This window comes from Micromys minutus, assembly GCF_963924665.1.
Source record: "Micromys minutus genome assembly, chromosome: 8".
Lineage (NCBI taxonomy): Eukaryota > Metazoa > Chordata > Mammalia > Rodentia > Muridae > Micromys > Micromys minutus.
Genome location: NC_137977.1, coordinates 26376395 through 26403657, shown reverse-complemented (window position 1 = coordinate 26403657; position 27263 = coordinate 26376395). Strand labels below are relative to the sequence as shown.

Sequence of the window (27263 nt, the reverse complement as noted above, 5' to 3'; positions counted from 1 at the left end):
ACAGAATAAGGACTCAATGAGATTCTGGCCATTCCCACCCCTCTAGAGGCCCTGTAAGAGCCACTACTGATACCTCTACCAGTGCTCTCACATGTAGCACCACCACAACCATGACAATCCTCAACTTCACTATCATCACCTTTAAAGTACCATTAGCAATGCAAACCTAATCAAGTCTGAAGATCAGTTCCAGTGCAGCCCCCACCCGCAGAGCTGAGCACCCAACTCTTTCCCACAAGGGCCCACTTCTGCCTCACCTTCTCATGGTTCTCTATTAAGATCTCGATGACAATGTTCTGAAACTTGATGTCCATGATGGCCGCAACTGTTTCTTCCTGAGGTCGCAGCAAGGTGGGTCCAAACACCACGCCAAGGTTTGCCACTGTCATCAGATTCTGCTTGTGGTTGTTAGCAACACTGGAAAGGGGGGAAAATGAGTGAGAGAAGTCAGGCATGCCCAGAAGGCTCACCTCCATGGGTGCTTCTGTCCTTCCAGCCTGCATCTAGAAGAGGCAATCAGACATCCTTGGATGCCATGAATCAAAGGGCAACTTTTCTTTTGTATCTTCAACTACAGTGTTCACAGATCTGCATTCAGCATTCATGTCAGGATATGATTCCCATTTTGCCTAAAACAGCCAGCCAACCTGTCAAGGCCATCCATCAGATGCTGAGGTTTTGCTCACCCAAGTCACTTCTCTCTAAGTCCGGGCAGCTCCCTATCCATCTTCATTACAACTTCTGTACTTGTCTGCTTCTCAAACCACCATGGGGTTTTCCCTGTGCATTGTCTCCAATGTGGATCAAGAAGCTCCTGGTTTTATTCATTTGCAAAAATAAGCTTGAAATAGACATAGCTTTCTTGCAAAAGAGCTGATATTTAAGCCATGTCAGGAAATCCGGAACTCTAAACACTAAGTATTAAAAAAGCCCGTCTGATTAAACGTGAGGCCCGCATTAAGTAAAACATGTGGCATCAACAGAAATAAAAAGTGCACTACTGTGTATCTGTGACTACATGCAAAGTTTAAAGAAATGATAAGGTCAGTAGTGGCTATGTCTGAGTAATCTCTAAATACACATTTATATTTTTAGACAACTACTCAAAATACATGTATCTGAACTTTGTGCCCAAGCTATAGAACTCAATGGTTCATAAGCAGCCCCATGAATAAAAACTTAGGAATGATTTACTGGCAATAGACAAGTTCGTGCCATTCAGCACTGTTAGAAAGTACTAGAAGAGCCCTTAATCACCCACCTGCTGGAAGAAGGAAGCTATTCATCACTAGCTCAGGTCTAGAGAGAAATCTGGGCAGAGTCACTTTCCTTAGACTGACGTTCCCAGGGTTCGGTGCTATTGACACTTAGCATCTGTCCTGCAAACCTAGCAATGTCTGCACTGTTTCTCCTGTAGACTTCCATTCTTGCAGGAGAAGAGATCACCCTACTTTAAATGTCTGTTTCTAAACCCAGTCTCTACTGAAATTCTATTTCAACCATTTGATATACAGTTCTGGATACATACAGTTTTATAGATCTGATATGCACTTATGACTACTCAGAAAAAACATGCCTTCACCCAACTCCTAAGTTTCTGCTATTTCCTAGCCGTGGGTCACTTAACAAGTAACGCACTTCATCAAACATGAAGGCCTTGGGTCCCTCCTCTGTTTAAAAGGAATAATAAGGGTGTATGGCATGCCTACTTCATGTATGTGGTATGGGTTGAATGTGATCATGCATGGGAAGTGTACTGGTGAGAATAATTTTCTACCATCCTCTTCCTTCACTCCCACCTTTCTGTTCTTGCCCATGTCACTCCTTGGCCTAGAGCGTTCTTGGTATTTTTATGCTTGGCAAATCTTCTCTGTAAGTTTTGGCTCACATGATACTTTCTGCACCTGACCAGGTCTCTTTCTACTCCTCCATCCCGGACTCAGACAGATGTTCTCATCGTGAGAATGAACACAGAGACTGAGATATTGAACCTGACAGAGCCAGTGACGAGCAGGGTGACACTTGATGAAACTTAAGGCATGATGGGAACTTCTTGGTAGATGTAAGACTAATTCACAGCCTAACTGAAAAATCTGTAATTACCACCAAGAATATGGGGATAATTGTACCTGAACTATCCCAGCCTCCCTTTTCAAAGTCTCAGGCTGTGTTCTACTTCTTAGACTTAATTAATGAGTAATAATTACTCTGACTTGCAGGCCCTGAGGTCCAAAGGCATTTGGAAAAACAGTACAGTAATTCTGGGTTGGCAACTCTGAATATAAATAGGCTTGAGGCTACCCAACAAATTCATTTCCCGTTTAATGATCCATTTTATTCTGGAACTTAAAACACATTGATCTAAGTCTTGAGAAACTTTTCAGTGACAAGATTGTACCTTCTCATTGCTACTATTATATCTGGGCACTGTGAAAATAAATTGATCTGTCACTTGGTTACATCGGCTCGCAACTTGGTACAGCTCTGTTCATTACTCCAGAGTGAATTATTAATGACATGAGATCTCCGTGTGTTCCAGAGAGAGAGGCCTAGACCTCAGTCTCTGCTGGCACCAGCCATGAATTATAGCTTGACGGATTTACAGATGTGTGGGAAGCAGGCTGGCAGGGTGCTGGAAAGCTGGTCCAGCAGAAGCCTTGGGACTCATTCATTAGCAAGATCCATAAAACACTGAGCCTGCCTTCTGTTCTCTTAATTGTACTGCCTAGGCTCCTCACACAGTTCAGAATGTCATGTTAAATCTTGTCTTAAAACACACACACACAAGCTTCTTGTGAGTTGAACTCTGCATTGACACATGCCTTTCAGCTCACTGTGTCCACATGGGCTAGTCTGCTGAGCTTTGACAAACATTGCAAAGTTGTTTTTAATTATTTTTCTTTTTGCAAGGGTGGAGAGGAGTAGCTCACCTGTGAGGGTAGGGAAGGAAGCCATTGTTCCTTATGACCCTCAGGGAAGTTTCTGAGGATTCTATGTTTCAGTGAAAAGAGGCATGCTAGAGGGGGCTCCTGCCATCTTTGTTTCAGGGGAAGTTAGTAAGACAGTCTGGATGTGATACCCTTTGGGAGAGAGAAAGGGGAAGACAGCTTCCAGATGAAGACTATGGCTGTAGTACAGAGTGTGTCCTGATGGGCTAGACAGTAGCCAGCCCCTTCAGAGGCCTACTTAGAAAGGCCGTTGTACTGCACAGGGGTTGTATCTGTTTTCCTTGAGTTAAATGGGAAGTAGGGCTGTGTAAGTACTGTATTCTTTACAAACACAGACTGCCACAAAGGCCTCCAAATACCTGGAAGCCTAGAGCAGGGTTTGTAGCCTGGTTGTCTCTGAGGTCTGGGTGCTATGCTGAGCAAAGAAGCCAAAGCTAAGCCCAGCTCTGCTGGGCATGGTGTGGTGGTGGCAAGTTAGCAGGGTCTGCACAGATCCCACGGCAGCAGTAGGGCTCTAGTAACAGCATGGAGCTATTGCTGTCACCTCCAATCCAGTGCCAACTGACACAGTCCCTCAGACTTAAAGAATCGTGGAGGCTTTAAAAAAAGGCCTAGAATGTTTTATGTGTATTTGACTTTTATAATAACTCTAAAATAGTGGTTCGAAACTTTTTGACAAAAGGAAATCTTTTCATCCAATACACCCACAGACAGACAGACAGACAGACAGACACAGACACACACAGACACACACACACACACACACACACACACACACACATCTAACAGTAAGTGGAATGCATCTGATATTTTATATTCTTTTTAAATTTTTACTAAATTGATTTTTAAAACTTTTTATTGGATATATTTTATTTACATTTCAAATGTTATCCCCTTTCCCAGTTTTTCCTCCATAACCCCCTATTCTATCCCCCTCCCCCTGTTTCTATGAGGGTGCCCCTACCCACTTATACTCTCCTGCCTTCCTGCCCTGACATTCCCCTACACTGGGGCATCGAGACTTGGCAGGACCAAGGGCTTCTCTTCCCATTGATGCCTCAAAAGGCCATTCTCTGCTACATGCACAGCTGGAGCCATGGGTCCATCCGTTTGTACTCTGGATAGTGGTTTAGTCCCTGGGAGCTCTTGTTGTCTGGTATTGTTGTTCTTATGGGGTTGCAAACCCCTTTCAGCTCCTTCAGTTCTTTCTCTAACTCCTCCATTGGGGACCTAGTTCTCAGTTCAATGGTTGACTATAAATTGCTTTTGGCAAGATGACCATTTTTACTATATTAATCCTGCCAATCCATGAACATGGAAGATCTTTCCATCTTCGAAGATCTTCTTCAATTTCTTTCTCCAGAAACTTGAAGGTCTTGCCATATAGATCTTTCACTTGCTTGGTTAGTACTAAATTGATTTTGCAACCCACTTTTGTACCAAGAACTACCATTTGAAAGGTACATAGTGTGCAAATGCCAATTTATACATAGAAAAAAGAAATAAGACTGAGGGAGATGGTCACCCAATAATTAGAGTCAGAGAAAGTACAGCTGGATGGAACTCAGGTCACATAGCCTTTTCACATAGGGAACAGGAACGAAGATACCTATCATATAACACTGGAAGGCTGGTAAAGCACAGGTCAGTCCCTTGGCATGATATATCAGCCTAATGGAGGACAGCTGCTACTATCATGGTGCTAGGGTACAGGAGTGGGCCACAGCAGGTACCAGTTTAAAGGCACTGCTTTGTTCTAGGGCAAGGATAAGTACTTACCCATTAGACAGACAGACAGACAGATACATATATACATACTCACACACACACACACACACACACACACACACACACACACACACACACACATACACATATATACGTACATATATATGACACACTTGAAATGTTCAAGGAACCTCACACTCCTTTTCCTTCATGTTCCCACCAGCATCATTGGCACCACAGGCTGAGAGACTCAAAGCTTCCTCATGACACCAACAGCTTCTTGCCCTAACCTGCCTATCAAACAACCTATGTTCATTACTCTGCAAAGCCAACTCTGGGTAGCATATGTCTACTGCGGTTGCACTGAGCTTGTTCTTTTAAACCAAGTTTCCCATTCCATCCTTCAGAGTGCTTTTCTACAATGCCTGCTCCCTCTTTGCAAGTGTTATAAGACCAAAGCTAGATGATGATCTTGAAGTGGCTCCTGTAGAGGATGCAGACAGGTACCAGGCAGGCTTAAGGCTAACACTCCTGAAAGTGAGAGAGTGGGTGAGACATCAAGCAACAGTAAATATCACCTTAGTTACTAACAACTTCTCGGGGAAGCCCCAAGGCCTGGCCAAGGATTCACTAGAAATGAAGCTGCTATTTTGTGGTTAACCAGCTAAGTGTTAAGTTTCCAGGGTTGTTAATTTGGTTGCTTTCACCAATTTCGAATCCCTAAGTGTGTGTTGCCTAGAAACCACTTGGACTTTCTGAGGTGGGACTAGTATAAAGGGTGTTGACTCTGCCAAGAAAGCCCATCAATGTCATAAAATAAATACAGCTTTTCTGTGTTGTCCCCAAAGGAAAGAGTAACAGAAGTAGCTCTATATGGTCCCTGTGTTCACATTAATTCCTGGGAATGATTATTTAGTGAATGGCATACTCCCAGATTTGAATAGTTAATGGAGTATTATTTCTGAGGAGTACTTTTTATAGCCCCACTTGCCCTTCCTGAGAGCACTTTCAGACAGGCATGCTATTGGCCATGATTATACAGCTGAGGACCCTGGGACACTAAGAAGTGAAGAAGCCACTTGTGCTTATACAGCCAGAATGGGACTATGTCAGTAGACTTATCTTCCTTGCCATAGCTCTCAGGTGTTTCCACACAACCAATGACAAGAGGTGTCCTTGTTCCTCAGAAACACCATGAAAACAAATAGAGGGGTGTAACAGAGTCACCCAGGACTATGGTGGAGGAATGAAAGAAGAATGGTTTGTCCTTCATCTATGACATAGACTACTGAACTGAAAGAGGACGGAAGGGAATGACCCCATGACTACCTCTGAAAGTCTGAAAGCAGTACGGACTATGCCACTTCTTCCCCTTCCTACCATAAATATGGCTGTCTACTTGGTAAAATGGCCCTTTAATATGACAGAATAGTATTTATAGCTGGCAGGCACAGTAGGAGAGCTGCTATCTGATGGTGTAAGAATAAAGCCATCAGGTGGATAAATTAAAAAAGGGGGGCTGGCAAAATGATTTTTACAGCCCCAGACTGATAAAGCAACAGTTAAGAAGTGCCAACCCAGGCTACACTCTTTCCTCCAAGATGTTTCAAGGCTCAATGAGTATGAATAACATGTCCCTTCTTCTGATGGCATAAATGGCCATGTTTCTGAATGAACAGAGATGTCTGCTGAGATATCCCTATTGGCCAGAATAACTTATGTTAACTTTGGGCCCACTTGCAGAGACCCACTTGACCCTAAACATTCATTAGAGAAACAGAAGAGAGCTGTGGGGGAAACAGAGATGAGAGCCTCTGTGTACACAGTCTGCATCCTAAGCAGAGGTGTTCTGAGGACCGGGTACATAGCCAGCTCCATTTCTTCTCAGCTCACCTTGAAGTCAATACTGCTCTCTTTAAAATCCACCCACAGTCCCCTGGCTATTTTTTCAAACTGAAAGCTGTTTGCAGGCAGTGTGGTCGGTTCTCAAAAGTAACACACAAAATTGTCATCTGGCCCAGTAATTCTAATGCCAGGCACTTGAGATATCTGCGCATCCACCTTCATGCCCACTCTCTTCAACACTGTTAGAACACATTCATATGCCTGTGAGAAGATGGATGGTTCAGCAAGATGTGATTTACACCTACGGCTAGTGCTATACAGCCTTCAGAAGAAGTGGAGTTCTGGCAAACACAGTTTGGATGGACTGTGAGGGTATCACATTAGGTGAAACAAACCAGTCAAAAGGGTAAAGACTGTCTGATTCACTTACAGTGGTACTCCAGTTCAGACTCAGGGAGAGAACTGTGATCAGCGGATGCGGGAAGACAGAAGGGAGCGGTTGTTTCAAAGTACAGAGCAGAGGTTCTGCAAAAGGAAATACTTGCAGACGGAAGGGGTGATGGTTGTGTACTATATATGTGTTTGATACTACTTGACTATAGTCCTAAAAATGTCTACTGTGTAATAATAAAAGTTGATAACCCACAGGGAAGAGGAATGAACCCGAGAGACGCCTTTGTTAGTCCTATGCATTGGTGATGTCACAGTGATTCTCCGCCACATGTCCCTTTGCTCATTCACCTCTGGGCCTTGTATTTTTCTTCCTAGCTCGGATCCACAATGCCTTGGGTATCTGACAGCCCTCTTTAGCTGGCTCTCTCCTAGGCTATTATCTCATCCTCAGAGGGAAGCAGGCCAGGTCTCACACTAACTTCATACCTCCCCAGTTATCCTGTGCCAGCACTTACTGCACAATAACTGTGTCACCATTCATGGGGTGTCCGTGTGTGTTCCCTCCACTTAACAAAAGTTCCAAGAGCACAGGGTCGTGGGAGCCTCCTTACTACTGCTACACGTATAGTGTGACATATAACTTGTTGAGGGTGAAGAAAGAAATAACATTTGTGTTGCTGTGGAGGCTGTCATCTTGAAAACAAACAGTAGATCAGCAGGGCTTGGTGCCCTTACTGCTTCAAACTTTCATGTAGCCTACCAGGGTCTCAGATCTTTGGTCATGCCAGGGGCAGTAGAGACACAGCTCCCCTGACAGCTCTGGTACATGACAAACTAGTGTTGACTGCACTAATCTGCAAGGTATGAGGCCATCAAATATTTATAGGGTATAATAATCATTATTATATGAATTACCTAATGTGTATTATATAATATAGCATAGTACAAAAATTATTATGTTGGTCTCTTTCCAAAACATTTGTCACAGCTTCTAGGATAGAGTATCCTATATTAATTTTTTTTCATTAGATCTGTTTCTCAAATCCCTCTCTCTCCTCTGCCTACCTTTAATTATTACAATGATTACCATCAATAACAGCAGTATTAGCCAAATGTTTTCTGGGAAGTAGGCATTAAGTACTTCATCAATTACCTCATTTGATCTTTAAAGTTTTCTCGTGAATTAGGTTTTAGGTTCCAATATTGTTCAGCACTACAGAGTTACAGCTCTGACAAGTTACACATCTAGGAAGTGTCAATGTGATGGCAGTCTGACAGCAGAGCTCCTGAACCTCTGTGGGGACAGTGCCATCTGGGCCTGGTACAGCCCCCCCCCCCCCCAGCTGTTCTTCCTTTCCACACTGCCTATGTTTAGGGAGATCATGAGGCAAAGGAAAACTGGACTGTGTAGTCTTGTCTGGAAGTTGTTAAAAGCAATTAAGGATATTAGTTCATCTATGGCCAATAACAATCTAGAACATCCCTTCGTTTCTCTTTTGGGAATACACTAAACTAGGCCACAGGAATTACTGTCTCCCATGGAACAGGCTCAGCTCACTCAGAAAAAGAACTGGAACTCTCATTGTCACTTGTGGGCATGGCCTTTAGAGTCCCCAAATTGATCAACCTGGGTTTATTTCTTTCTCTTATTTCTTTCTTGTACAAAGAAAGTACATTGTTTAGAACTAAGAATCTGTATCTAAGAGGTTAAGATATTCACCTTCTTTGAGTAGGCTTCAGCCAAAGTAGCTGTGCTCTTAGGCACAGTCTGCAGGCCCTAATGGGGATCAACCAAAGAAAAATGCAGAGAAACTGACCCAGAGCACCACTTTCTGGAAAACTACTTTACTATTATAAGTCGTCTAACAGTTGATTCTAATACCCAATGCAACTAACTCTTGCAAAGCACTTTATAGTTTATAAAATGCTTTCATACTCATTGCCACTGCATTGAAAAGTCATTTCTCAGTCTTGGAAATGCTAAATGATAAACATGGGTGGGGCACTACCGGCGTGTATGTAAATGACAGCATCAAGGGCTGCTATGCACCAATTCCTGTTGGCGAGACACTTTTCTCAGTGATGGGGCCCACTGCCGTTAAACCACCACTGTCCAAACTTGCAGGCCGAGGACTGAGGTGTACCCTGATCCAGCAGAGAAGTCTCAAAGTCTTACCTATTCTTCTGTTGTCAAATCATCTCCAATGTTTGCCCTGTGCTGGGGATTACTTTAAGCTCTGGAGATGCTGCAATAACAAAATGACCCCTCCCCCTCACCCCTGGTTCTTTGCCTTAGAAAAGTTTTCATTTTGTGTGGTAAGGCAGATAATAAAGTATCTGGTCCAATGGTAAAAGAGCACACTGGGAAAGGGAACAGGGAATACTGGGGCCACGTTGCAGTTTTAAAAGGTGATTTGGGAAGTATGTCTAGAAAGAGACATGTAGTAACCATCTGGAGGAAGTAAAGGCATTGGCCTGGTGACACCTGGGAAGTCACATGCAGAGAAAACAGTAGGTATGGACACACTAAGGTCAGAAGGTGCATGGCATGCTGGCAGCACAAAATGAAAGCCAGCCCACCTGGAGCACAGTGAGCAGAGGGAAGGCAGCAAAAGTCAGACAGGCAACGGACCTGGTAAACAAAACCTGGGAGGCTTTGCAGGCCACTGTGAGCGCCCTGTTCTTTACTGAGTGAGATGAAAAGCAATTAGAGACTCCTCATCCAGGGGAAACCCAATATGGGCAGGGCCTCTCTTCAGTCTCAGAAAGGCCTTGGCTAAGACTGAAATGCTCAAACTTCGTGGGTCTCACATTTTCAGGCAAGACAGACAGAGACACGGAGATGCACAGAGAAGGGAGCAGGGAGGAAGAGGGAGGAGGGAGGAAGAGGGAGCAGGGAGGAAGAGGGAGCAGGGAGGAAGAGGGAGCTGGGGGGAAGAAGGGAGCAGGGAGGAAGAGGGAGCAGGGAGGAAGAAGGGAGCAGGGAGGAAGAAGGGAGCAGGGAGGAAGAGGGAGCAGGGAGGAAGAGGGAGCAGGGAGAAAGAGGAAGCAGGGAGGAAGAGGGAGCAGGGAGGAAGAAGGGAGGAGGGAGGAAGAGGGAGCAGGTAGGAAGAGGGAGCATGGAGGAAGAGGGAGCAGGGAGGAAGAGGGAGCAGGGAGGAAGAGGGAGCAGGGAGGAAGAGGGAGCAGGGAGGAAGAGGGAGCAGGGAGGAAGAGGGAGCAGGGAGGAAGAGGGAGCAGGGAGGAAGAGGGAGCAGGGAGGAAGAGGGAGCTGGGAGGAAGAGGGAGCAGGGAGGAAGAGGGAGTAGGGAGGAAGAGGGAGCAGGTAGGAAGAGGGAGCAGGGAGGAAGAGGAAGCAGGGAGGAAGAGGGAGCAGGGAGGAAGAGGGAGGAGGGAGGAAGAGGGAGCAGGGAGGAAGAGGAAGCAGGGAGGAAGAGGGAGCAGGGAGGAAGAGGGAGCAGGTAGGAAGAGGGAGCAGGGAGGAAGAGGAAGCAGGGAGGAAGAGGGAGCAGGGAGGAAGAGGGAGGAGGGAGGAAGAGGAAGCAGGGAGGAAGAGGGAGCAGGGAGGAAGAGGGAGCAGGTAGGAAGAGGGAGCAGGGAGGAAGAGGAAGCAGGGAGGAAGAGGGAGCAGGGAGGAAGAGGGAGGAGGGAGGAAGAGGGAGCAGGGAGGAAGAGGGAGTAGGGAGGAAGAAGGGAGCAGGGAGGAAGAGGGAGCAGGGAGGAAGAGGGAGTAGGGAGGAAGAAGGGAGCAGGGAGGAAGAGGGAGCAGGGAGGAAGAGGGAGTAGGGAGGAAGAGGGAGCAGGGAGGAAGAGGGAGGAGGGAGGAAACTACATGAACTGCCATCGAGTCCCGTACAATGCACAATGCAATACTGTTTGGATTGCAGCTGAGCACTTAAGTGTGCCAAACTGTTCCTGCTACTCTGGCAGGTCTCTGTGTTTGCTGTCATTTGCCCTAGTCACTGTGAGGAAGAGCTTCACTACAGGAAGTCCACTTGCGAAATGGACCCAAACTGGTGGCCTAGCGGAACACAGTGGGAAGGGAGGTATAGGGGCAGGGAAGGTGCATCTAGGTGTTGGTCACCAGGAGCAGGACTAATACTAAACGTTTCCAAGAAACATTTGTAGGATCCATTGAACTTAATCAGTGCTACCATCTTTAATAACTTGGAAAAAAAAATCAGTCTTCTGAAGACAGCCCTTTATTACTCATCCTATTTTACAGAAAGAGCAATAGAGACAAAAACTAAATCAAGGAAGGGAGCTTGAAGCTTGGCACTTGGAGTTCTTATTTCCTGTGCACATTCCCGCTTAAGAAAATGAAAATCACCCTTTTTGATGGATGACCAAATCTACACATGGAATTATGTGTTTGAGAGAGAGGCTGGCAGATTGCTATGAAGAAGGAGAAACACATTTACACAGTCCCTCATCCCGGGTGAGTAGAACTCATTAAAGAAGACAACACAATCTTCACAGCCCATCAGAAAAGGTGCGTGTGTTATTATTATTATACAGCACACGCCCCCACCCCCACACTGCACAATTTCTGCATCAGTCCCTCCCAGCCCCCAGGTCCATTCAGCTGTCAAGTGTCTTGAAGTCAAGTTCACATTTAAGGGAAGCAACAGCTCCTCTTGTTTATTTAAATATACAGCAAACCGCTGGTTGAAGTTCAGTATCAACAAGCAGGAAGTGTAGATAGATGATGAGAAAATGAACCTTTCTTTAGGCAAAGAAGAGCAGGTAGTGTCTAGTAACAGACACCAAGGTTCACGGAGGGAAGCTGAGATCTGGGACTGTGTTTCAATAACCAGGTTCTCAGCAAGTGTCACTTTCAAAGCCCCAATCAAAAGGCTGCTTTCAAAGGAGGGAAGTCAGTGTTTAATGAAAAACCACTAAAATGTTTTCAATGTACAAGCATCAAAGCCTGATACCCTATCTGTGGTCATCTTGCCTTGAATGCTCAGTAGGCAGGCTTTGCCTGTTGATGTGCTGAACACAGATGGCAGCAGAGATGGGGAAGAGAAGTATAATGTGGGCCACAGTGTGTTTCTAGGAGAAAATCTTCAATTGTCTGCTTCAACAGACCAGTCAAGCTGGATATATATATATATATATATATATATATATATATATATATATATATATATATATATGTATATATATATATATATATATATATATATATATATATATATGTCAATCCATGGAGCTGATATAATGCAAAGAACAGGTCCTCAGTAAACCCAGCTCTACACTGAAGGCCCCATGGCCTGATGCTTGTCTAGCAGTCTAAACTTATGCCATGCCACGGAGAAATAACACAGCACCAAAATTGCTGAGGAGGACCACCCTGGGTAGGGGGTGGGGGGATGAGAGCACAAAGGGCACAGAGTAGAAACCCACAACCTGGAAAGGAACAAGGGATCATACTGCAGTTATAAGTTGGATCCCCAACATCAGTGGGGCCTTTCTGCCATCTCTCTATAATGAACCCAAGCCAATTACATCCCAAACAAGTTCCATAGGAATTCTGAAGGCAGTGTCAACAGCTGCTGAGTAGAGCTGGAAGCCTGGAAATCCCTGCCACCCCCGTGGTTTCCCATATGATGAGAAGAAAACGCTGTGGATTCTAGGGGGTCCCCTTACCCCATCTGTGTGGCATCAACACATTTAGGGAACAGGCTCCTCTCAGGACATTAGACCCACTGCTTCAAATACTTCTATACCAGGAGAAAGCACACTGGAAATCTATTCTATGAAATCACCTTTCACTTGTGCTGTTAAAAGCTAAGTAATCCTTAAACAGAGGTAGAAAACAAAGCGAACAGCAAGAAGAAAAGTTTACAAAGATTCCTAGAGTTCATCCTTTACTTGAGGGGAGAGAAGATGCAAGGCTCAGAGAGTCCCCCTGCTCAGTGAGAGGCTAGCATACGGGGAGAAAGTTCGGATGAAGTAGCTGTCAAACCCATTTATCTGCTACTCTGATTGTTCCCAGGGCTTAACCACTCTCCAAAACTCTGCAGCAAGCTCCGGGTACATAAACACCATTACATAGTTTTCTCCAGAATAAATTCATGGAATCTGAATTTACTGTAAGGATTAGTAATTTAACGCACACTGCCAGCATGTCACCCAGAAGACCTCTATCTAGTTACATTCCCACATACAATATTTTAGGGTACCTGTTTCTCTTTAAGTCCTCTAACTTTTTTCTGGCACTAAAATAAGGCATTGTTATTTTCAAATTTGTTATAAATAGGGTATAATTTTGCACCTGTCTCATTTTAAGATGGGTTTATTTGAGGAATCACAACACTGAATCCTTTCCAAATGTTCCATGATATAAGACGTTTTCCCAAAAAGTACAGTGACTTCTTAAGGGCGCCTCATGTAACAATCAACAAAGGTAAGGTAACCAAAAGTAGCATGGAAATAATGAGATTTATTGGATAAGGATGTACCTGAATTCTACATTATGAAAAACAAACCCCTTTAAAGCTATTACATTATTTCCGTCTTACAATCCGCATGTCCTTTATGTCAATTAATACACATGTTACAAACTGGTTGTTTCCAATCCTTGCGTGTGATCCTGGGAAAGCAAGGCTCTCCCTGCTGTTGTAGTCAGCACTGGAAGAGTCTGAGACCTACTCAACCATACACAAGGCTGAGACAGAAATAAAAGTGATGCTGATGTATTAACTGATTAGAAGCTCTGTATTAAGAACCATGTCAGTTGTGTCTGTTGCTGGGTACCTAGGGTCTAGCACAGTGACTTGAAGGGACATGGGTTTTAAAATTTTAGCTCAAACAGCTCCAAAGTATTCCAGCTTATTCCAATGAATATCACAGCCCTTGGGAAGTTCTGTACACATGTCTGTTGCTGCTCCACTCCGGAGGCCTGGGCTAGTCCTCCTGGTGTCTGTAATTGCTAATGAAGTATGTGGAGTATCAGGAGGAAGCCCCAGTCTGAGAGGCAGGGTAGGGGGGTTAGAGGGTAAGGAAAAGACAAGAGGGATGGAGGTTCATCCACAGGGTAGAACAGGCTCCCTGGTGGGTTACCTGCTGTCTCACAGACAGAACCAGCAGGATCTACCAATCCATATATGACCTACAGCTCAATCAGAAAAATGTGAGGGACCACTGTGAGAAGTTATTACCACTCTCAACAAGTTACATGATTTCCAGACCCTGATCTCCAAACACAACTACAACAATAACAACACACACAAGCACACACATGCACTTATACATAACACACACACACACACACAACACACATACTTACACACACACACACACACACACACACACACACACACACACATAAATACACACACGCATGCACACAAGCATATTGCCATGGCAGACTTGTTCCCCTTTGGGAAGGGAGCATGCCATACTTACATGAAAATAAAATGCTTTCATGCTATGTGCCGGATCCTCTCCTGTTTCTCTTCCCATTTTTAAAATTAAATTCTGGGTAGAAGATGTAGAAGAAACTGAAATGCTGGCTTTTCCACTAAGCAATAACAAAGAACTTTATAATCTAGTTTTCTGGACAAGAGTATAGGAAACAGCCTTTCAAAGCAACACTGTATATTATGGGTTGAAGAAGTGGACAGAGTAAAAAATAAGGGATGGAAGAGATAAAGGCTATTATTTCTTCAAAGGCTATCTCTGAAGAGTATGAGCTCTGACAGATGACAAAGCAATGTGTGCCCAAATGCTAAGCAAAGGAGGGAGCAATCAGTGACACTGTAAAGAAGAGAGACCAGGGCCACACAGTCCCCTGAAGGCACATCTCCTCCACTAACTGAGGGCACTTACCTACGACCACACTCAGACTCACCTTAAAGGTTTCATAGCACTTTCTTCTAGCATATCATGGGGCTGAGAAATCAACCTCTATATGGAAATGAAGGGTTATCTGAAGACCCAGCCAAGACTTGGTACACAGTCCCCTGAGAAAGGATAGAAAAGGTGCACATAAAGTCATTTGTCTACATCAAGTGACAAATTGGGACTGTGCATAAAAAAAAAAAAAAAAAACCAGAAAGCAGAGAAACTGAGAGGATGCTCAAGGACCAGAGCGACTATGTGCACCATCCTCATCTGTACACCTGCACTCCTCCCTCCTACACTCACTCTCCATGCCCAGCTCTGTGCTCACAGTCCACAGTGAGCGAGCCTGGCATGTGCATCTCTCCAGGGATGGTTCCCAACTGAGCGACTGCTGCAGATCTATGTTAACATCCTACAGGCATGAGCGTCCAGTCAGATAGGGAATGAGCTTGGGAAAATCAAGTCCAGGCGCTTCATTTCCTGTCTACAAAGACAGAAAAGTCCCAAGGGCATAGTCAAGCAGTTTCTATCCTGGTTTTTATGACCAAGACTTAGAAAGAAAGAAAAAGAGAAAGAAGGGGGAGAGGTGGAAATGGTGAGGAGGAAGGAAGGGAAGGAAGAAGAATGGAAGGAAGGAAGGAAGAGAAGAGGAGGGGAGGGGAGGGGGAAGGAAGGAAGAGGAGGGAGGGGGAAGGGAGGAGAGAAGGGGAGGGGAGGGGAGAGAGAAAACTATCTCCTCAAAGTCAAATCACTGAAAGTGATTAAGCATGAGATGAGAGATGATAATGAGTTTGGGGAATGATGTCCAGCCATACTGCTACAACCAAAGAGTCAGCAATCTAAAATTGCTTGACAGCAAAGAAGCTGAAGGAGAAAAATTGTAACATGCTGGTACCACCAAGGCAAGTGATAGAACACCCAATACACGGCAGGCCACACAAGTTTGGCTGTCATGAGTTATGTTATTCTCGAGAAATTTCTCCTTGTCTGTCATGTTCTGCAGCTTCTTTAGGGTGCATGTCTGTGTGGACATGGCTTCTTTTCTCTTTTTAGACGTGCCTATGACTCCTGATTCTAGAGCTCTGTACTTCTCAATTCCAGAAAAACCTCCAACCATTCCCTTAAAAAAATCACTGCTGCTGACGGAGCATGACCTGTGCCTACCAGGAGTCCACCAGAGCTAGAGGCTTGGCCTCCATGATATATGATCAGAAGGTACTTCAAAGCCTTTAAGGAGTGACAGTGAGAAGGTCCTTAGGTCACTGGCGATGTGCCCATACAGGACTCATCTAGGTTTTTCTTCTTTCCAAGCTATGACCATTTGCTCCAACTTGTATTCCTGCCACAATGAGCCATCTTCTGCCTTACCAAAGCTGAAGTGGATGATCTTGACCTTTGAACCTCTGAAACTGAAAGCTAAATATGCACACCCTTTTCTTTAAAAGTAGCCTGCTTTGGGAGAGAAAAACTACTGAATACAACTAATTCTGTTCATACTCTGTAGTCTCGGCTGTAGAGCTGGGCACATTTGGATCTTCTCATTTTGATCTGTTTGTTTTCTGTGCCATGTTTGGAACCCAGGGGTTCATGTATGTTGTACAGGTGCCATACCACGAAACTAAGTCCCTGTCCCACTTTTCAAATATTTTCCTGTCTAGCACCAATCTTCCTGTTTTTCCTCAGATTCGTTCAATTTAATATCGTATTTCTTTAACAGAATTTTAAACTTCAATGATCATTCCTATTTCTATGATCAGTATAAACATCTTTCAAATCTGCCTGTTCTTTTGCTTTCAGTCCCATCTTTATATTTTAAAGCATTATATTTTGGTCTCTATTAACTTTTTTTTCTCTTACTGTCTTATTATATAAAGTTCTAGGGTCTTAATATTCCCACATGTTGGTTCTACTGATTAGCTGATAGTAGATTGCTTGTTTGTTTATAATATTGAATTTATCTTGAGTCACTTTCATTTTGAAAATCCTTGGTAATATAAGTTGATTGTCTAGACTTCAACTTAGGAGGCATTACTGAATGATACTGCCAAAATAGATTTGAATGTGGTTATCAATTTCATTATTGATCCCAGGCTGAGATAAGAAAATAAATACCATTTGGTGTACTTAAGCTAAGGTTTTTCTTAGTTTAAGCTTTAAATGTGAGGGAAACGTGTCAAGATTCCTTGAAGTAGGTAGAAAGTATCTCAGTTCAAACCCCATCCATCCTCTGGTGGCCTCCAGGCCTCTCTCCCATTCCTGCTGGTCTGGGAACCAGAGTGACAACACTGGTGGCTCTCGTCCCTCCAGTCACATTGCCAGCTACAGCTATGCTATCATGTCCTTAGCATGTGTCTCTAGCAATGTGACTTCCTAGGGCTGTGTGACTCTTTCTTCACTTAATACCAATGAGGTGTGCTTGGGAAAGACACATTTAAAGTGCAGTTAATTATGGTAAGTTTGTAAATTATTTCTATGAGCAAAAAAATGTAATCTTCAAAGTTAAGGGTCAATTGCCCTGTTGGATGTGCCAGATTTGGATATAAGATGTCTAGTTTGTAGAGTTCAAATGAGTCTTTTCGACCCTCTTTTGTGTTTCTTCTTGAAGTCTCATAAAATACTGACAAGTGTTCTTCCTATACTTTTCTAAAGCTATGTTTAAACAACATTTGGGGGCCACTGAGATGGATCCACATGTATGAAGAGTGCTTGCTGCCATAGCTGAAAACCTGATATCGATCACATAGAAGAAGACGAGAAACAACTCCCAAAAGTTATTCTTAGGCCTCTCTATGCATGATGTATGTGCACAACATGGGCACATGCACAAAAGGTTAAGATAAAGCCCTTCGAGAGGCATACTTTATTACCAGCTCTACTGTGTATCTGTCAAGCCAAAGACCACAAAGCCTTTTGTTCACTTCTGTGAATGAGATCTAAACCCAGTCCTTGAGTCCTCTTCTCTTCAAGTATGGCGGCTCACTGTTGTTTGGCTATCAGGTAGACGAGGTGATGCTAAGACTGCAAGGGGTTGTTTCTCTTTTTAAATAAAATAATCCAAGGATACAGATTAAAACCATTCTAGCTTTTGAAAGTAGGCAACTTGCAGATAATTAATTTTCCCCCATTAATTATTGGTATCACTTGGTTTTTAGCCAAATTTGAACTCATCAAGAGCAAAATAGTATGGATTGAGGAAGGATTTCTAAGCCCCACCTGTAGCTGAGGAGTTGTGGAAGGCTGATCTTACTGGGGGTAGCAGAGGAAAGTCACTTTTCCTTAGGGGTGTGGCCCCTGATAGGTTCTTCATGCCCCAATGGGTGACCCCCACACCCATGCTCATATGGATACTGTAATTAAAATAAGTCTGTTAAATAAAATAAATAAATATAGGACAAGCAGTTGGGAGAGAGATGTAATGGGGGGGGGGGATCCTCGAGAAGTTGGAGTGGGGAGCAATGGGTAGATATGATCAGGATATATTGCACACATGCATGGAATTTTCAAGGAATAAATGAAATGCTTATTGTAAAGCAAAATAGTTGTGAAATATTAACAGTTCTAAAATTATCTATTGAGATTAAAATGACAGATTAGAAACTAGATGTTTGAAAGCGATGAACATTGAAAACTATACCAGTTATTCTTCCTAATGTAAAGAGAAATGCATGTCCTTATTCCTGACGGTATAAATTATAGCAAAGAGTATCAAGCTTAGTTCTTTAAAATAAAGGAGGGAAAGGGGCCCCCAGAATGAGGATTCTAGGCTTTGAACTTCACCTTATTTAATTCCCAAGTAAGGCTGGTCTCAAAAAGGAAAAGGAAAACATAGGAATCTGAATTTGAATCCTTCTGTTTCATCTCTTGTTGGGGAGATGGGGTCTCATAAGCATGAATGGTCTCAAATTCATTATGTAAACCTTGAATTTCTGATTCACCTTTCTTCACTACCTAAGTACTGGAATAACAGACTTATAGTGCCACAGCTTGCTGAATTATAATTTTTTAAGACTTGGAATTCTACACACAAAATAATTAAAATACATTCTAGTGAATGTTCAATCAAATTAAGCATATAAAATGATTAGAATCACAAATGTTAGGGTTTTTTTGTTTTGTTTTTTAGATGACATAGGAGGAACTTTCAAGTTAATTCTACTATGATCAAATCTCTCAAATTCTCAGGAATGAATATAAATATTTCTGCAGAACCGAGTAAATATGATGCAAGAGGCCAACAGAGAACCGTCTCTGGCTTAGGCGATACCCTTTATGAGGTGGCTTGAATGAGCACACAGTGAAGCTATTTGTGGTTTCCTTCTTTACTTACTACCTAGGACAGCAGCTCTCAAGTTGCTGGTTCTCCATGGATGCCTGGGAGAGGGATAAGACTTCCCCAGGGGCAAAACAAGAAACCAATAGCTGAAGCTAATGGTGCCTTAGCATTTACTGAGGGAACCATGCACTTCTAGCCTTAAAACTAAAATGAAGGATGCCTAGTGTGAGAGTCCGTTAAACCGGAAAATTACTGAACTTTATTAAGCCTTGATTTTAGCACAGCACTTAGAGAGTTTGAAACTAGTTCAGTCCTAAGACCCCCACCTCACGCTCTCAGACCAAGGTTAACTTCACTGAAAATGGAGGAAGTGGTCATGAGTCTGGTGGCTGGGCTACTACAGACAGAATGGGTTCAGAAACGTCGTGCGTTCCATTCTCTCCTACTAAGCCAGGCACTAGGAATTTTCTTTAACATAAAACAATGTTGATGGATTCACAGGTAAATCTTTAAACAGGTGCTTGGCTCTCATCTGACCCTGTAAATACCAGTCAATGGCATTTAAGTAAAACCAAGATGCTGATAACCTTAGGTACTGAGACGGAACTGCTTAGGAACACTGGCTAAGATCACAGTGCCATAGGCAACACTTCCTCGGGAAGTGAAGAACACAGTTTGGAATTAAATAAGGGTGGTTCAGATCATGCAGCACTGCCAACATGTTAAATGCCACTGGGCAGAACATTACAAAACAGTTCATTTATCTTATATGGCTTTTTTTTTTCAACAAAAAGCATGTTTAAGAAGAAGAAGAACCTGGTGCACTGGTATGCTCACATCAAGACTTCGATGACCTGACATGGCTCCTTCTCCAGAATGAAGGCCAAGAGGCATGCACTATCCACCAGAGAGAGTGTCATGTCCACTATTAAGACTGTCCTTGTCTTTGTTGTTTGTTGTTGTTCATGCGAAATTGAACTATGCCAGAAGCACACCCCTCCTCGAAAATGACCTCTACAACCAACTTTTAAAATTACAATTTGGCCCAAATCTTGGAAATTTTATTTATAACACTCCCTAATATCTCAATCTACTCTATTAATCATTCTGCTAATGGCCAATATATGATATTAATATGCCTGTCCCTCAAACAGAGACAGTGTAGTCCTATATGCCACACTGTGACAGGTCCTGGTAATGAAAAGGGTGAACACAAGCTATATCTACAAACTCACAGTGGCTATGGCAGCATGCATAAGGACCAAATACCAGCATGGAGAGGAGAGTTGGGCATGAAGATCCACCTCTGGACAAGGAGCAATTGTAAAGTTTTAGCTGCTGGGAGATGCTGAGTCAGTTTTCTCTAAAAGTAGCCTTTGGTAAGATACCCTTGATATGTTGACCAGGCACTCGTAGGTCACACATCCAAAACTATTTAAGCAGCACAAATTGGCCTTGATGGGGGGGGGGGGAAGAAAGGCAAAGTTCGGTGAGTTGGGTGAGAAAGGAAGGGGTCAATATGATCAAGATATATTGTAGGAAAATTTTAAGGAATTATACAAATATTTTAACGGGCGAGTCCAAACAGTAAGTGTCCCCACATGTACTCACAGTGTTTAAACATGCAGGAGATCACTGGGAATCTGAAAAGGGACTAGATAAAAGAAAACACGAGGTTGTGAGAGGTAGGTGATGTGAGAAGAACACTAAACACATGACTGAACTAGGGACCAGCAAGGGGTTTCTCAGGAAACTGTGTCAGCAACGTCTACAGAGAGCTTGTTTAGAGTGCCAGATCCAGGTCCCGGAGCGGCTCCCTGAAGATTCTGCTGGTTCCTACACTTCCCTGGTGATCAGCATGGAGAGTCACTAACAGTTCTTATGGACCACAAAGGGTTATCACATGGAGGAGGGAGGAGTCATCGCTGGCCCAGAGGAGAGACAGGGGCCTTAAAGTCACAGAGAGGAGGGTATTTCTGAGGAGGTCACCAAAAGCTAATGTGAATGCAAAGCAAAGGCTCTCAAAACCTAGTGTCATAGGCTCTAGCAAATGCTAAATTTGGTCACAAAGAAACCTAAAGGTTAGGGAACCTCTTTTTTCCTTTTTGTTTTTGTAATTAAATTCCAATTTTCCCTTTTCTAGCTCCAGCTCCTGGAAGGACAGCTCTGAGACTGAGTTGTTATTAAATACCTAGGTCATAAGCTTCGGCTCATTCCCCACCTAGATCTTAACTTACTTAACCACTCAAACTATTTTATGTCTACCACTTGGCTAGTTACCTCTCAGTCCCTGTCCACTTCCTCCTTCACATCTCCTCAACATCTCAGTGTTTCCCCGAGTTCATCTACCTGCTGGTCCTGTCCATCTTCCAGTTTCCCTTGGCTCTCCCTGAGTCTCTCATTTATACCCTTATCATTTCCCAGAATCACTTCCTGCCAGTGCCCACTTCTGACTTCCTGCATCTGCTTATTGGCCATTGGCTTTTCTACTGAAGATGATGCTTATAAGAGATTCTCTCTACAGCCTCCAGTCACCTGAACTTTACCATGGTACCCAAGACCCTTGATGGCAAACGCAGGTCCCAATGCCAATGACCCTATAGAATACCTTCTTCAGTGCTTGAGAAACTTACTGGAAAACCCAGCTTGTAAAATTCAGCAGACGGCACTGAAGCAGCTGTACTAAGCAGACAATGTCAATAAATACTGGCAAGAGAGGATGTGGAATCCAAAACTTTAATGAGGCTCCAGGCGTTCAGGGTTGTCTGAGCCTAGGAAAAGCCAGCCATCCTGGGCAACCCCTTGCATACAGACTAAGATAAGCTTCATGGTAATAGGACCCCCCACTGAGAAGAAAGAATCACAGTATAGATTTAGACTTAATGACAGAATTAAAATGTAAAGCACCACAGCAGCAGTGGCAAATGCCAGAAAGGGAAAAATCAGGGAGACTGGCTTGGTTTCTAGGCACTAAACCTGAACAGTAAGCATTCACTCATTCACTCTTGAAATTAATATGAAAAAGAAGGAATCCAGGGTTCAGATTTATGGGTACTTTGATTTTTTTTTTTTTCTCATAGCTTCAGGGACCTGTATATGTTGGCTGGTTTTTATAGAATGCAGTAAAGATCAAAATGGAGACCCACGAGTTTTCTCCCATAGTCAAGATTCTAGATATATGATCAGTAATGGGACTTTTTCACTTTAAGGATAGCTAGAAGGGAGTGGTGTTTTTCTAGCCCTATGGATGGTTAGATCCATGATACAATTCCTTTTCCAGATACTCTGGAGAGAGAAAACATTCTTCCACCAAGAACGCAGTCAACTGCTTGGTCCTTGGTCTCAGGCATCATAGAATCTTCTTTGGAGTGCCTACAGAGAGCAAGATTGTCGGTGTAGGACACATGGAGTACCAGGCTCTGACTCGCCATTATGAAGCCTGTATAGTATCAGTTGGAAGGAAACAAATGAACCAGTATCCCCAGGGCCATGGCCACAGCATGCAGAGTACCCAGTGACGGAGCCTTTATGATGGAGACACTGGCATGAGCAAACTCAGTAGCAGTGCTGCCTGAGGCCGGTGAGTCCCAGGACGGCATGCTTACAGTGTGGAACAAAGAAAATGAGGCTAGGGAGGAAGCAACAGCCAGGTCACAACGGGTCTTGTATCTTAGAGAGAACAGCCTACTGTTTTGATGAAGGCAATGGGGGGGAAGGCTCCCCAAAAAGCATGCCTCCTTCCAAACCTGTGGAAATGTACGCGTGAGCCTTGCTCTACTCTTGCCAAGTTTCCTGTAAACACGCCACACATTCTGGAAAGAGTAAGCAGCTTTTTCATGCATTCCAAGTGAATTTCCACGACAGCCATCACTAATCAATCGGTAGAGAGTGACGAGAATCCAGACTTACCACCAGGCACAGTGGAATCTGTTTTCCTCTCACTTCTTTTCTCTCTTTCTACTTTAATGGCATATTAAGAGGGTTAAAAAAAACTTTAAAAGTTTTAGAGCTTTAATGATGAAGAGTAATGAATGTGGTTATGGTATGATCTTAAGTCTTCCTGAAAAGTAACACATCCCTGACAGCTAGGTAGGTCATTAACAGCATTTTCCCTGTCTGGAATTCCCACCCAACTGGAGTTTTCACTGTACCCTGAATGTCTCCCAGTGGGCTAGACAGACAGAACCACAGATAGAGCCATCAGTGAGTCAAGCCACTGGATACTGCATGGGCAATAGTTCAGTGAAGACACAGAAAGCGCAAACAGGGTTCGTTTCATCTTTACTATTTTCTGTAAAAGCCAAGCCTTAGTTTTCCTATATGAAAATATTTAAAACTGGTCCTTTGCATGTAAATTATCTCAGGGCCTACTTATAAGGGAGCGGGGTATCCCAAAATAAAAGACAGGATAAAGTTATGCTAAATTTGAGCAAAGAAGTAAGAGAATGTATTTCCCATACCCCATTTCTATGGCCTACAGAGTTCCTACCGGGGACACATAGAGAAGCAAGATCCACTCACCCATGTCAGAAAAAAACAGTAGAGAGGATACACGAGGAAAGGCAGCAAGAATTTGACTAGAATAAGATAGATCATAATCAAAGTGTTCACATAAGGCAGACCTGAGCCCAGGGTTTTCGTACTATTTCTAAATGGTAATGTAGCTCCCAAAGGGAAGTTCACCACAGTGGGGGGTAAAACAGAAGGCAAGTGAAAGCTAACTGGCCTTTAAGGGTAGGTAAGAGAGGTGAGAAGCAATCACAGCTTAAAGATCTCAGTAGAAACAAGCACTGGATGGTAAAAGGTTTATAGGTGACCCAAGAAAACAAGAGCCTAAGCAATGATACTAGGAGCTTTCCCTCAATCCTAGGCCTGGCCCCAAACTGCTAGGTGATCTAAACAGTTATACATACTCAGAATTAGGAAGAGACTTCTCTATTTTGTTTCCTTGCTTTTAGCCTGAAACTAGGTTTTGTTATATAATCCAAGTTGGCCTGGAACTCAGGATCCCCTTCTTCTATGAATGAAGAGACTCATCCCTTTGATGCCTTGGTTTCTTGATTCTTCATTTCCATAAGCTTTAAGCTAGGCTGATTCAGTTCTTATCCTGGAATACATTCTACCAACCTCTACCGCAACACTTATGGCCTGGTTAACCATTTTACAGGCTGACTGATAATTACCCACTCTCTTAAATTTAACACTCTTAAAAAAGACACTAGAGATGGACAGAAATAATTAGAAATACACATGTGCACACACATACATACACATACATGTTTGCTAAAACTTTTCATGTACATGCTCATATATAAATGATTCTCTCTGACTTCCAGGGGAAAACATTACCATGAATATTAATAAGGTACTTTGAATGAGATGCACATTTGAATGCCTGGTTTCCTGTCAGTAGTGCTGTTTGGGGAGCCTCAGAAGGTGTGGTTTTACTGAAGAAAGTGTGTGTCACTATAGGCTATGAGGTTCCAAAGATGTGTGTCATTCACAGTGAGCTCTCTCTGCTTCCTGATTGTGGGTCAAGATGTGAGTTCTTGGCTGTCCCTGCCACCACGTGCTGCCACATTTCCCTGCCAGGATAGGTTCTTTTGTAACTCCCCCAGGAACCTAAGCCCACCAACCCTTTCCTTTGTAAGTTACCTTATCCATCCATATGCTTTATCAAGGCAAAAGGAAAATAACCGGTAAAATCAGTGTTTGTGATTTTGAACTATCTTTTGAAATCTTAAAGCTGATGTGTGTGTGTCCAATTAGAGACATCTCGTAAGACAAAGAGACAGAGATGGAGACACAGAGTTTCCAAAAGTGGTATCAAAGTGTTCTGCCTTTTTAGCCTAAGTTTTTCAACTCATTTTATCTTTTAAGATAAGGCTGTTCACTCCTTCAAATGCCTTGTGATTAGGCCAGCATTGTTTATCCCTTTCCACGTTAGTGGTCACCTTGCATTGTTTCCTTCTTGTATGAACAACACTATAAACACCCTCTCACACATGTGAGATTTGGTAAGATGCCCAATAACAAAACTGCAAAGGTGAGCAGAGCTTATGCATTTCTCAATACTGGCAATTTACTCCTCACAATGAATCAATCGTTGATTGGAGTGACAGCTAGGCAGAAGAAGGGGAGAGCTGAGAATCCAGAAGAACTCCTTCACATTATGTTGGGAAATGTTAGACCCTTCTGAGTATTTCAGGGACAGACAGACAATTACAGAAAAGAGAAAATAGTTAAAAGGTAAATCCAATGGCAAGGTCAAAGTGTGAGTTTGGTTGCTATTCTCCTTAGCAGCAGCACCCAGACTTCAGTGTAAATGGAATCAAATGGGAGGTCCTTAAAATTAGAAAGCTCTGCTTGCCACATTGTGGCTGAAGGTCTTTAATGGTCCTAGTGAGCTCCTTAACACACACACACACACACACACACACACCTAGTAGTATGGAGAATGTTAAATGAGCCAAGATATATTTTTACAATGCTTATTAGCATAACAAATGTAAACTGTTGACCCTCTAACAAAACAGTCATTATGCACATATGACTATCTCTAGTGTCATGACCACTAGTTAAATTAAGATATATTTTTAAAAGCCATCAAAACAAATTCAAGTGGTCAAGTGGTTAAATATCAAGCTATGAGTCTACTATCTCATCTCATAAGTAGATAACTAATAAGCACTCTTTGGGAAACAAACCTTCATATCTTGATGATCATGAATTCTAATCAGTACATACAATGCTTATTTACATAGTTCTGTAAAATGTTGGCTCTCTAATACAACAGTAATTGCTATGCACATTTGAAATGTTAAAGGAATTCTAGCTAAGATTATGGCAACTCTTGTTCTAGGTAATAATCAGAGCAATTCTAATGTTATAATTAAAAGTAACCAAGAGGACAAATATAACTCTGGCTGCCACTGTGTGGTCTTTGCTTCTTACCTTCTCATGTAGAGTTGGGCTCCCTACCTGAGCTCTTATACCACACACCTCACACCTAGGCCCTGCTATCTAACACTGAAATGCAATTTATCTATGGACAGACTCTGGTTCCCTTCTGAGCTGAGATTCTGTCTCTGATAGGGAGGTCCCATATTAATCTTTGGGGACCTGCGTATCATAGTATGTCTGGAAGCATCAAGTCATCCAGTCAATCAAGGAGCTGATAGACAAGTCAGCCTCTCTGGATGAGTGTTAGCAACAAGGCGTCCAATGGAAAATGAACCTATAGCATACGTTATTTTTTTGTTTTTTTTTTCTACAGGAGTGGTTGGAAAATACTATTGTCTTTGCAGGCTATATGTCTTTCATATAATATTCTAAGCCATCACTGAAGTTTAAAGGATGCCTCAGACAATGGGGAAGCAAAAGAGCAAGGCTGTGCTCTATAATCACCAACATTTCACTTTCCTATAATTCTCATGTATCATGAAAATTGTTCTCCTCTAGTTTTTCTAAATTAAGAAATAAAACCGTTTTTAGCTTATGGTTCATACCAACACGAGCAGCAGGGGTTCCAATCCCTACTCTAGCAGATCTGACAGAGACATGGATAGGAAGAAAGGCAAAGGCCAGGACAGACCAAGACGAGGAGTCTATGATAGGTGGAGAGATGAAAAGTTGAACTGTTAGTACCTATCGGCAGGACCAAATATCATGGAAACAAAGAGTACAGTTTAATTTAAAACTAGTTATACAGAACTCATATTAACTAATGGCTAAAGAAGTAACCAAAATAAACAGGCATCATTAACAGCTGGGGTAACACTGATTGAGATAAATCCAGCAGGCAAACAGAGGGCAAACCTTCCTAAGTTACAATGTTTTCCCATTTCTGACACTACTTAGCTCCCAGCCCACTCCCTGGCAGAGGTGCAGACAAAGGACAGGGGACAAGGCAGACAAAGAGATTCTGTCTGAGAACAACCAAAGATTGATGTCCTATCCCTGTTTCACCCAGTCCTACTACATGAAGCTGTAGATATCTCCCAAGTTAAAAAGGGTCAGAGTCTGATCTTCACATTAAAAATAATTACAACTGTTTAAACAGCACACATGGCTATTATATTAAGAATTCCAAAATAAAGAAGCCAAGAGAAGAAAACCCAGGATAGAATATCATGGCTATCTGTGTATGTGTGAGTGTGTTATAAGTAATTTTTTTAAGTTAAAAAAAAAATAGTATTATTGCTGAAGAAATTGAAGGACCAGAA

At 42.9% G+C, this 27263-nt stretch overlaps 1 protein-coding gene across 3 annotated transcripts in view; it reads right to left on the bottom strand.

The window, feature by feature from the left end:
* ARHGAP26 (Rho GTPase activating protein 26) overlaps positions 1 to 27263 on the bottom strand; it is a gene marked incomplete at its 5' end in the record, with an annotated part of 370628 nt that overhangs the window by 92781 nt on the left and 250584 nt on the right. For all 3 annotated transcript variants that reach the window (XM_080920301.1, XM_080920302.1, XM_080920303.1), the window contains one exon: positions 258 to 417. In XM_080920301.1, coding sequence (XP_080776427.1) covers positions 258 to 417 — 160 coding nt within the window. The remainder of the gene's footprint in view (positions 1 to 257; positions 418 to 27263) is intronic.